This window comes from Anas acuta, chromosome 3 (assembly GCF_963932015.1).
Source record: "Anas acuta chromosome 3, bAnaAcu1.1, whole genome shotgun sequence".
Taxonomy (NCBI): Eukaryota; Metazoa; Chordata; class Aves; order Anseriformes; family Anatidae; genus Anas; species Anas acuta.
Genome location: NC_088981.1, coordinates 99167440 through 99179980, shown reverse-complemented (window position 1 = coordinate 99179980; position 12541 = coordinate 99167440). Strand labels below are relative to the sequence as shown.

At 35.3% G+C, this 12541-nt stretch overlaps 1 protein-coding gene across 23 annotated transcripts in view; it reads left to right on the top strand.

The window, feature by feature from the left end:
* MYT1L (myelin transcription factor 1 like) overlaps positions 1 to 12541 on the top strand; it is a 331824-nt gene that overhangs the window by 256638 nt on the left and 62645 nt on the right. For 21 of the 23 annotated variants that reach the window (XM_068678497.1, XM_068678494.1, XM_068678495.1 and 18 more), the window contains 3 exons: positions 986 to 1093; positions 4306 to 4517; positions 10405 to 10652. In XM_068678497.1, coding sequence (XP_068534598.1) covers positions 986 to 1093; positions 4306 to 4517; positions 10405 to 10652 — 568 coding nt within the window. The remainder of the gene's footprint in view (positions 1 to 985; positions 1094 to 4305; positions 4518 to 10404; positions 10653 to 12541) is intronic. The other 2 variants (XM_068678512.1, XM_068678511.1) reach the window with 1 other exon arrangement.

Sequence of the window (12541 nt, the reverse complement as noted above, 5' to 3'; positions counted from 1 at the left end):
GGACAATGAGGGAGGGCTGAGGGGAGCAGTCTGCAGTCTGTGCTCACCTCTTTCTGCAGCTTTTGGGGCATTTTGCTCTGCTTCATTTTTATTTTTTTTTTCCCTTTGGAGAAAGGAACATCTGGGAATGCGCTGATTTGCCTTTCATTTTAATTTCTTTTCCTGTGGAGAACACAGAGAGCTGCGGTCACATAAGTGTTCGATAGACTGTGACAAGGAAAGAACCCCCTCCATTGTCAGGTCACAGGTTTTTACAGCTTCACTAAGAGCACCATCTGCTGGCATCAATATACTTGTTTTTCAATGTTCTAAATCTTTTCCAGAAGAATCAGGCATATTTTAGTCACTTTAATAATAGTACAGCATTTGCAAATTTAATTGAATTTTAATTCAAGTGCAATTTCTTTTCATGTTACATCATCTACTATTAGGAAACATACCTTAGTGCTTGAAATTCATGAACAAACACTAAGTATAACATATATGAGATGTAGATTTAGAGACCCTAGGCCAAATTTTGCACTCATTTATATGCCTTGCAAAAAGATTGGAGTTAATGGAGCTAAATGAAGTGTGAAGTAGCACAAAATTTGGCCTAAATGGTACTGTCATTTAATCATCTTCAGCAGCCATTTCATTGGCAACATTTGTAGATGTGTAAAGGTCACAAATCTGCTAACAGAGCTGCACAGTAGATTCCAGGTTATATTCTCCTCTCTTACTGGTATGTTCACTGGCTGACATCCATAAATAATCTACCCATATACAGTCAGAGAAGAAGAGCAGTTATAAGATCTACCATGCAACTTTGAAAACAGAAGAAAGAAAGTCTAGAGAAAATACATATGACCAAAAAGCTTTTGGAAAGTCTTTTCCTTCAGATTCTTCCTGATGCAGGCTAAGGAGGAGAAGGAGTAATTGGATCAGTGCTATAATGTGAAACTACGCAGGACAAGACAATTAAATTTCCTTTCTGTAATTGCAGCCTCTCTGGATGTCCTATTGCTGCAGCAGAGAAACTGGCTAAAGCTCAAGAGAAGCATCAGAACTGTGATGTGTCAAAATCAAACCAGGCATCAGATCGGGTTTTAAGGTATTAGAAATCACTATAATACTTATTATTATGCAGAATTCATCACACATTCACCTAATCTGAGAATTTATATTTATATACATTGTATATACATATATATCTCCTTTAAAGAAGAGTTAGAATTAGGGCTTCTGGATCCAGTTCTCACAGAATATATTTCCCACTCAATTTACATGGGGGAGGGTTGGTAATTATTTTGGCAAATACATGTAAAGCTGAAAAGCTCATTTTTGTCTTAGGCATTGTTTGGTGTAAAGATGACTGCTGGAGTGCAAAGTCTAAGAACAATGTGAAAAAAGTTGGTATCTTTTGGGAATAAACTAATATTTACCGGTAAGTCTTGGTTTTTTCAGCAGGCTTTTACTAGTAAATATCAGTTTAAATTAAACCAGAAGCCCTATTTGCATTACCAAAACAATAGTAGACCTTTTGATAGGACACATGGAAAAATGACGTGTGTAGCTTAGATTCCAAAATAAAGTCAGATGTAGTTCTTTGTCTCTGTTTCCCCACTCACTGCCAGGAAGGATGGAAAGAGAGAAAAATTGTCCTAATTTTTTTAATGGGAAGGACCTTGAACCAGTTTGACATAATTATACCCATTTTCTTCATCCACATAGGATTCTGCATTTATCCAAAGCTGTATCCAGCTTTGTGCTATTGTCTCTTCTTTTGAGATATGTGGGTGGAAAAAATATTGTTTCTAAGGATTGTGAAGGATACATGTAAAGGGACTAGACCTCTGCATGATTTTACAAGCCTTATATTGATGATGCCCCAAGAGCTGCAGAATTTCTCCATGGATACTGAGATATTTGTGGGCTAGATTAGGTACATCCCTCTCAGCTGTTGTGAAGAACATGAAGGAAGTACCACAGCTTTTCCTACTGATCTTGTAGGTTTCTTCGTATTTGGATTTAAAATTTGATAGGGTAGCTTAAAATGAAATTTTTTTACTGTATTAACATTATTCTTTGCATATTCTCTTAAACTTCATCTAATCTTGATGACCTTTCCAAAAAACATAATACACCAATAAACCTAAGAACACAGAATTATGGTTCACATCTGCAGAATATTTTTTGTAGAGCTTATTGACCTTTTTTATGTTCCTCGGATTATTTTTGATGGGCTTTGTTTTAACTGTCCCTAATTCAGGTTATGCTATTTTTCATATAGCATCCCAGACAGTTTTCTTAGAGAAAGGTTCTTTAAAACCTGCTAATAAAAAAGACCTTTTAAGGGAATAATATAATTTCTCAATGATTGAAAAAGTTAAATGAAAAATGCAGTGTTTTTTAACACTGCTGATTAGAAGTCACTGAAGTCAGATGCCATGCAAAGAAGGCAACTGCTCAAAAGCTCATCTAGTTTGCTGGCAAACTCCCTAGGAAGTTGCATAGAAGTTTTAACTTTGCTTGTGAGTCTGCCCTGTTTCAAATTTTATAGGCAGTTCACCCAATGCTTTCATCTTATCTCCTGCTTTCCCTTTTACCATTAAATCATTAAAGTATTTAAGATGAAGAACTTGGGAGTTATTTATAATATTTACATGCAGGTGTCTGATGGAGAGAGAGATGCTCCAAGAGTAAATCTCGCATACTTGTCTTCATGCCAGTTTCCATCCCACCTGCATTTAAAATTTCTTTGGAAGAAGTCAAATTCATAAGACTTATGTTCTGTAGAAATTTTGGTTTTACACTGAATGTGCAGGAATTGAGCTGCATTTTTTTTTAGCTAAGTGTAGATTATCTTGAGGTAGGATCAAAATACTATTAATATCAGCTCATTGTGTACATGAGCGCCCTGTATTTTGGAGGGAAACCTGTCTAAAGAAATGAGCATACATAAGTCAAAAGGAATAGTATGAATAATATGATTTTTTTGGCCGATTTTTACATACACATCCTGACTAAATTATATGAAAAGAATTCTTCCAGAAAAAAATAAAAATAGATATATATATATTCAAAACTTAATTCTTACTAGACACCACATCCCGTTTTGTCAGGCAGCATGATGATTCTTCTCATCTTGACTGAATTTGTGATCCTGTGAATGTTTCTTCTATTTCCTCTGTTTATAAATGCAGTAGAGAAAACAAAAGAAATAATAATAATAATAATAATAATAATAATAATAAAAAAAAAAAAAAAAAGAAAAAAACAAGCTTGATGATTCTTGATTCCAGCAGAAGCACCTCAGGTCTGTTGTTCATCATCTTTACCTCCTGCTAAATGCAGCAGGTAGACATGCATCACTGTGTAGCATTTGCTTCATTTATATAACACTTTCTTATATAGGTAAAGCATGCAGGATCTGACCTTTATTTACTTGCTTTATACATTGAGAGATGATGACTTCTGTGTCCACATGCAGAAGACAGCGTGACAGTGGAGGAGTTCACTACAGCATTCCTTCACTATTTCAAAACTTACTTCAGTGACCTGAAAGATCAGTTGGGGCTTTTCCTGGTTATCTTCTCTGACCCTAAAGGAAAGAGAAATTTAGCTGATAGTTTTGTTCTGTATTCATTCACAGAACCTTCCTTCATGCATGTATCTGTATAACAAGATTTGCAGCTCCTGCCAGAACCTTTCATTTAAGGGTGAGCAGGACCTGTGAGGCAGTGGCTCAAAGTCCACAGAGATTGTGAGAATCTCATGTGTATTTCTCAAAATTAACCTGGATCTGTATACTGAAGAATGAAACAGGATGAAACAGGACTAACTCTTTTGGAAAACATACAGGAAAACAGCATACAACTTTGTTGAAAGAAATTTAGAGGAAACTCTATTGATTAAATGGAGCTTCAACTGCTAATTTTTGGTTTTGATATTTAAAGAAATTTGTCCAAACTTCTCCTGTTGGTCTTCTTACCCCTTTTTGTTTCCACTCCCAAAAGAGAAAATGTTTGCTATGTGATGCAATTTTACATGGGGAAAGGGAAACCCTGAAGTATTTTAAAACAGAATTTTAAAATAGCTACAGGATACATTTAGTGGTATTAGAAATAGTTTTGTCTAGGCTTTGTTCAAGAAAATATATATTGTTTGTCTGCTGAAAATAACCAAACCAAGCAAATGCAATAATATATTGCTTTCTCTTGAGTACAAGAAATAACTACGATTTTCTAATCTGAACTATAAATTATGCACAAACACATTAAACTGAACTGCATCTAACAAACTTTACATATCTTTAATTTCTAGGCCCATGTGCTTTGTTAAGCAATTGGAGATCCCTCAGTATGGCTACAGAAACAATGTCCCCACCACCACACCCCGCTCCAACTTGGCCAAGGAACTAGAGAAATACTCTAAGACTACGTTTGAATATAACAGTTATGACAACCATGCCTATGGCAAGAGAGCCATAGCTCCCAAGGTGCAATCCAGAGATATATCCCCCAAAGGATATGATGGTAGGAGGTGCACACTCTTATACATGAGAGACAAGTTTGCAGTTAATCTTGTTGTTGTATATGTAAACATCATACAATTAAAACATGTTTTCATGTTCATATAATATCATGAGGAATGCTGTCATGTGTAAGATATTTTAAAGGCTTTAAAAAAAAAAAAAAACAAAACCACTGTTGTTTTATTCGGTTCTTGCTTCACAATTGTTGCACTGGCAAAAGAACACCTCCAGCTATTAAGCTCCTGGGATGTGTTGAGATTGCAATAAAAGCTGAATAATAGAGCTAGTTCTTGTGGTGTAGGAGCAGTGTGTTATGTTGCCATCTGGGAGACCTGGCCTCATGGGTCACATTAGTATTCTCACTTCTGTACAGTAGGTCAGGTAACTCATAAAGATAGCTTACTTACTCTGTGGGGACGTGGAAGTAGGAAACCTGTATCTCGTTGCACTTTCAGAAATCACTGCTACTTATTTAATGAGGCATTTCTGCTCATTTTGTCCTTGTGAATATACCTGTTGAATTCTCTGGAAAACCTCATATAAGTAATATGTTGAAAATTAGGCTAAACATGACTTCAGTTTAGGTGTCTGACTTCAGAAAATGGTGTCCATCAGGCAAGAGGATTTTTTTTAGGGAAAAAAAAATGATCTACATCATAAAGAATATATGAATTGGATTGTAGCTCTTGAGGACTTCAAGATTTTTTCAGAGCAATACAAGTTATATATATAATAATAAACCAGTGCCTTTATCTTTTTGTTGTCATTGTTAAAATATTTTATGCTACTGACAGACTACCATAGGAAATTTCAAGCAGGTGTCAGATTTTTGTTTAGAAAAACAGAAAGAAATATACCATATTGAACAATTTATGCTGACATATGAATACGGGCTCTGACATTCAAAAGTAGGTAAGTGGAGAAAAGGAATATTTTTACAGATCCTGCCTTCATGTTTCGGATATTTTGGATTTTTTTTTCTCATAGAATCAACAGGCAAGTTCTTCCACTATAGCATAAAGGAGAAAGGCAACACATTTTTGAGTAAAAATGCCCTTTTTTCTTCTCTCATACACTCATCTTATTTGCCTGTGTCAGAATAAGGGCTTGAACATTATTAAGGGTAATGCAGTAGCTCTAACTGCAGTTAGTAACCTAATGATATAAGGTAAATATAATAAGAAATGAGGTATTAACTCTTGTGTATATGTTCTGTTTACTCTTACAGAAGGGGAAGAATCAGTGTATAGGTAGTGAACCCGTGGATATGCATAATTATGGATCAAATTACTGATGTTTGCTTTAAGCAAGGAATATATATTTTTCCTCATTTAAGACCCTATTTCAGCAAAGAATTAAAAATTACACTTTTTTTTTTCCAAATCATCAGAACTTGAAAATACATGTTACATCAAATACAAGTTCAACAGTGGCCTTAAAAAATGAAAGATTAGGGTGATACTGCTGTCTTTCTACACTCACATCTTCCTTTGACATAAATAAGTATAATAATAATTTTTACTTGAGAATCTTGCTAGATTTGTACAATATTGTTTCACTGCCCCATTATCTAAGTCAGAGAGGACTAAGGGACCCTGATACATGTGATTCATGCTGGTGCAGCAAGTATATGTTGTTCTTTTATACTCAGAACAGTTAATGCCAATTACAGCTGGAGCAGGTTGTTTGCTAAATAAAGGCAAATTTCCTATGGATTTACTCAATATCACTGACTCTGCAGCAGGTGGCATATGCTGTAGCTGTTTCCAAGTTATGTGTGTGCTGTTTGACCATGCTGACATGGTCTCAGACACAGAACATCATTTGAGTTTTTCTTTGTACTCAATCAGTGATGTTCATGAAACCTTTAGGATTCCCCTGTATTTAATATTACACAGCCACTCTGTTGTGTTCATCTTAAATATGCAAAGGGCTTTAAAGTTCCTCAAGAAAATCACCTAAAGTCATAGAACGATTAACTAAATTCTTGGCACCAACTTTCAATGGATCTTGGATTTTGATGATAGCTACTGGAAATAACTGAATATGAAGGTGATTTCGGGAAGAATCTCTTCACTTAAAAGAGCCACTTTTCCACAAGAAATTTTGCAGTATTTCTAGCTGATTTTGTAGTCGGGTGTAAAATAAATTATGCCAAAGCCATTATGGAGGTACAGAGAGCACACCTATTATATATGGCAGCAAACACATTTATATAAGAACATATTTAGTTCTGAAAAGTCATCCTGAAAAAGCTGAGAGGAAGTCAAAGTTATCTGGAGTACTTTTAAGTATGCAACAGATTATTTTTTTCTGACCATATAGGATGAGACAAATAGTCTAAGAATATGAAAAATCAATAGCCTTGTGTTTCAATCTTTTTTTTAATTGTAAACAAGCATTGTATTTTCATCATGAGAGAAAAGGATTATATGTTCAATAGTGTGTGGTTGTGAGTTACATGAACATAAATAACTCCTCTGGATTCTTTTCTTGATTTTTTTTCATTTTTTTTTTTTTTTTTAAAGAAAGAAAGAGAAAGAAAATGAATACATTATATTGTGAGATAGGATGCTCTGATAATTGTTTAGGAGTAAGTACTGCTTGTGTTTGTGGACTTGCTTTGTCTTTGATAACGTTTTCATGGTGGATCACATCTTGGGTTTACTGGGTTTATGGTATACCACAACAGAGATAAGAACATCTAGACTCAGCAGGCAGAGAAGATAGCAACTGTTCATTTCTCAGGTGATGACAGGAGCTCCTCTCATCCCTCAAACAATACTGGGACCTTCTATCAAAACACTGAGAAAACAGTAAGGGTGGGATTCATTTGACCATGTCTAGAATTTTACAATGGGTAGCACCTCTGTCTGAGCTAGTCACCCTTTTTAAATCCATGGAGGAAGATAGATGCTTCTTTGATGTAATTGATCTCCTCCTGGAGTACATATTTAAAACTGACCAGGTGAATCACCACCTGAAAGTTCCTATTTTTTTTCCATGCTATTAGAGAAAGCCTGAAATGACTAGGTCAGATACCTGAAATTAGGTGAGATGAATCTGTCACGGTGAGTCATAAAACATATTGAAACTGTAATTAATTTATATAACAGATTTCATGTTTAGGCAATACTGAGGATGAGGGTGGCTGGGTAAAATTTAATTCCATACCAAATACCTGAGTTTAGTCCTTTAAGTTGTTGGGATCTCTTCCACTCTTACGTTAATTAGCAAGAGGAGCCTGTAGACTTAGAGAGGTTTTCTGTAATCAGCCCCTAGGCATGCTCAGTGGGAGGCCAGCATGCTGGATGGATATGCAGCTAGTTAGACTTGCGTCTATTATTTAACAGGAAAAACATTTTCCACATTTGGTTTACTGCTGGATCATAAAGCATAGCTGGACTGCAGATCTTCAAACCTGGTGCCACAGAGTTGGGCTACTAGCAAGCAGAATTGCCTGGTATTGAAACAATGTAGTTTTCCCTTCCTTAGAAATGGACTTGGTTTAATTCATTATGAATTAGTCATCTTTGTTTCTTCTGAAAAGCTAACATGGAATGAACAGACTGGGCTATGTGACATGTTTTAAAATGTACACTTATAGTAAATGTAAAATGACCATGGCCATTTCTCTCCAAGTTTTGCTTAAATCATTGGTAATCTAAAATCTAATAGTTGTGTAGCATGCTTATAGCACTTTACACCTTCAAAGTATTATGCAAGTAAATCACAACACAACTAAATTTTAGAAGCAATTTTATATTTATAGGGAAAATGAGTTCAAGGGATAATATAGGTCGACCAAGGCCACAGAGGAGTCCGTATCAGAGCATGCATGAGTTTCTGGTCCTATCTATAAAGCTGCCTGTTTCCTCACCTTTCTTTAACACACATTCTTATATATATGATTTCCAATATAGCATGTCTCTTATGCTTGTTTAAATGTGACTTCCTATAAGACTAACTTTTTTTACTAGTAACAGAAGACTTATTTGTTCATATGAATTTTGAAAGATATTTCTGATTTGACAAGTTCAGTGGTACAGGGTGCTTACTGTGTTAACACAGTAAAAATTGAATTATTCACTTATTTTCTTCCTGAAGTATAGGAAAATTCTTGTGTCTTGGATACCACTGCAAAGTAACAATGGATAAATGCTGAATTTTTAATGACCACCACTGACTACTATATTAAAGATGAAACTCTGGAGGAATTGTTCACAGGTTTATTATTAGTGGGTACTCTGCTAGAGTAGTGCTACTATGTGTTCAAAACAAAGAAAAGTGATGAATGTTTAGCGTTCATTTCACTTAAAAAAAAAAAAAAAATCACACCCTGTGCATTATGTGGCATTCCTGAGAAAACTCCATCTGTTATGAATTAAGTGAAACGCTATTTCCTTTACAGTAAAAATAGTGCCATGATTTTTTTCAGTTTTGTAGAGAAAGAAGAAGGATGACATAAGCTCTAGCAGAGATATTTTGCTTTCAGATTCTTCTTTTGAACCCTGCCAGTCTACCACAGCAGCCTGTGGTTCACAAATGGGCTGTACTCATGGGAGCAGATTATTATATGTATGCATGCTCAGACAAATACACCTGAAGAGTCTGGCATTTAAATGGAACCCATCACAGAAGAGCTCTAGCTAGGGTCTGACCTTTTTTTGTATAGCTCTCTAATCAGCATGCTAGTTGGTTATTGTTATACTGTGCTATATGGTATGATCTCTGCAGTATGTATTTCTCTCTAAAGGGGAAATAGTCACTGTAATATCCATGTATGTATCCTCTGACCTTGACATTTATTTTATATGAAAATATATAAACGTTTAGATTTAGGAGACCAGACAACACTTTCTTGTATTTTATAGAAATGCTTTTAAATAGTTAATTTGGGAAGAAGGCTGAAGAAATAAGTGGGCTAATAGGACTGTTTTGCATTACTATTGTAATACATTTGGCTGCAAGGAGCAGTTCTTAAAAGCAGCAACTGTTCTGCATTGTATTTAAATGGGATGGAAGTAAGCTTTGTCAGTGTGTTAGTGGTTTCTGTCAGCCAGAGTACAGCTGAGTGCCTCTGTCCTCAGTGAAAGCAGGAGTGAGTATGTTTGGCCTGCATTGTTTCTCCAGAGTTGTGGGCACTTGAGATGCTTGAAGATGGGGTTGTTTCACTTACATTTGTTTCCATTTATACAGTCACTGCTTTTGCCTTTGTGAGATCCATGGTGTGGATCCAGCTTCCTTCTACTTTCATCATGTTCTCTTCCTCCTTTCCTTTCTGATGGCTAATTACCTAATGTGGTGTAGGAAGAACCTGTTAGGAAATGTGAAGTGTTTAAGGACATACGGTTAGCACTTTGGCCCGGAGACCCAAGCCCATTAGCTTTATAATGGGCTTGTTCTCCAGTAGCTCTGGGGAGTCTAGGCCTTACAATTACATTTGCTCATGTAACTATGAAAAAAGTCCTATAATGTTATGGTAACATGTTGCTCTTCATTAACAAAACTGAGTGACCTGAGCAGATCCTACTTTCTGTCTGACTGTATACGTGGGGTAAAAGCAGTGTTTCTTTGTGTTTTTATTCTTTTCTAAATCTAGCCTGTTTGTCAGAATAATTCATGATCACATCATACAGATTTGTGCAGGAGGTTATTTCATATAAACTCACATGTTTAGCATATAAAATCACAGGCAAAAATCAAGAAATACAGCCGTCATTCTTATTGCTTTTTTTAATTATTATTATTTTTTTTGGCGGGGGGGTAGGGTGGGGGCATGGTTACTGTTGTTCATTATAAATTTCACCTCCAGCAATTTGTTTTTCTTTTCACTTATGCAGAATGTTAGTTCTTTTGAGTCATCCTTGTCATATTTCTTCCCACAGCTAAACGTTACTGTAAGAATTCAAGTCCAACCAGCAGCACAACAAGCAGTTATGCCCCTAGCAGCAGCAGCAATATGAGTTGTGGTGGAGGCAGCAGTGCCAGCAGTACCTGCAGCAAGAGCAGCTTTGACTATACTCATGACATGGAGGCAGCGCACATGGCTGCTACTGCTATTCTGAATCTCTCCACCCGCTGCAGGGAGATGCCTCAGAACCTCTCCACTAAGCCTCAGGATCTCTGTGCAAGGGTAAAAATAAGTAATTCTGTTTGTTGATGAAGATTCATCTTTTCTGCACTAGTTTTGTGCCTTTGATAGAAAGAAGCTTTAGTACAGCTTTAGTACATCTTCCTTTTTATTTTTTTCCTTTTCCTCAAAATTAACATAATGTGGTGGCTCTCTTAAGCAGGAAAAAAAAAAAAAAAGAGAGAGAGAGAAGTATCTCAGGAAATCCCAATCAGTATATAAACTGCTTATACTGATAACATGATAGCATGTACTTACTCTTCTCTCCTCCAGCCCCCCCCTTTTTTTAATTTGTCTCAGTAGTGAGATCTATAATTATAAAAGATGTTTGAGTTGCTTAAGTGCTCTTAATTTCACTACAGAATTTTTTGCTAAACACTGTCTGATTCATACATTTTATGAAAATATTAAGATATAATGATGTAATTTCATTTAGAAGCCTAATGTTGTAAGATCTTGTAAAAAGAAAACTATGGTACGTGTATGCTATGTGTGCCTGTGATATTGCAGTTCTTAAGTCATTGCTTAAGACATTTGAAACAAACAATAAATCCTCCTGTACAGGTGACTTCAAAGGTGCTGAAAAATAGTGTAGGGTCACTGATGATTTGTATGTTCATAGTTTTAATATATTATAAAATTAGAGACAAAAATTATAGATGTTTTTAAGCTTTATATATAAAGAGAAACAGTGCACTATCAACGTTCATTAAAGAGCAGAATACTCATTTTTGAATTATAAACATTAACTTTTGACTCTGATAGCTGTTGAAAATGATTATTTAACATGCACCAGCAAACAGTACAGTGCTACCTATAGGATACCACTAGATGGCTAAGTAGACAGATGCAGTGCAGAGGAAACGTTTTTATTGTGCTTATAGCAGAGCTTCTGAGCTGGCAGACATGTTCTGTTCTTCTGCATATAGACAAAGGTTTTCTTGCCCCCATTGTGCAAAGCCATTCATAACAAACTAAACCCTTAACAGTAGGTATTAGTAATAAAACATAATTTAACCTGGAATGGTTCATGACTTTTTTTCAAATGCTTCTTTTTACATTCATTTATTTAATACTGTATAAGAGGGAAATCTCTTTTTGGCATGTAAACAATATGGTTGTATCAATGCTATGGAAAAAGCTGGAATAAAATGTTTATTATCTTACATGTCAAAAACAGAAGGGGCCTCTTTCCTAATGTTTAACCCTATATCAAATTGAATAAATGATTCTAAGAGGGGATTGTCACTTTTTTTTTCTTTTTTTTTTTTAAAAAAAAAAAAAAGGGTTGCATTCATGGTGTTTTTGTTACTTGAGAGAAAGTTGCTAGACTTATGAGGAGTCAGTAGCATTTACACCACTTTTGAAACCAAACATCTTGTAGAGTGTTTTATTTCTGAACAAATGAGGGATTCTTTGTGGGCACCTTTATTCTATTTGCTCTTAGTTTTTTTAAATTCATTTTCATTTAAGATGTCTTATTTCCCCTCATCTAATAAAATTGAGAACAATTGTTTGTTTCTATAAAGGGAAAAGTCAGAGCTTGTACTCACAATTTCACAATACTTCAGTTGCCACAAAAATTGTCACAAATATTCTTTTACCCAAATTTATTGATTATAAGAGTTAGTATACAAAATGCCAATACAATTGTATTTGCAGTGAAGGAACTGTGAAATTTGTAGGCATTTTCTCTTCCTAAAACCAAATGGTGTCCAAAAGGACTTCTTTGGGTACTTTACAAAGAAAAGATTTCTTTTCTTTTTTTTTTTTTTTTTTTTCTCTGAACACCCAGACAGGTGACAGGACTGGAAACAAGAATTATGCAGATGTTAACTCACAGATACTCAAGATATTCACCTGTCACAGAGTAGACCAAGAGCAAAAAGACA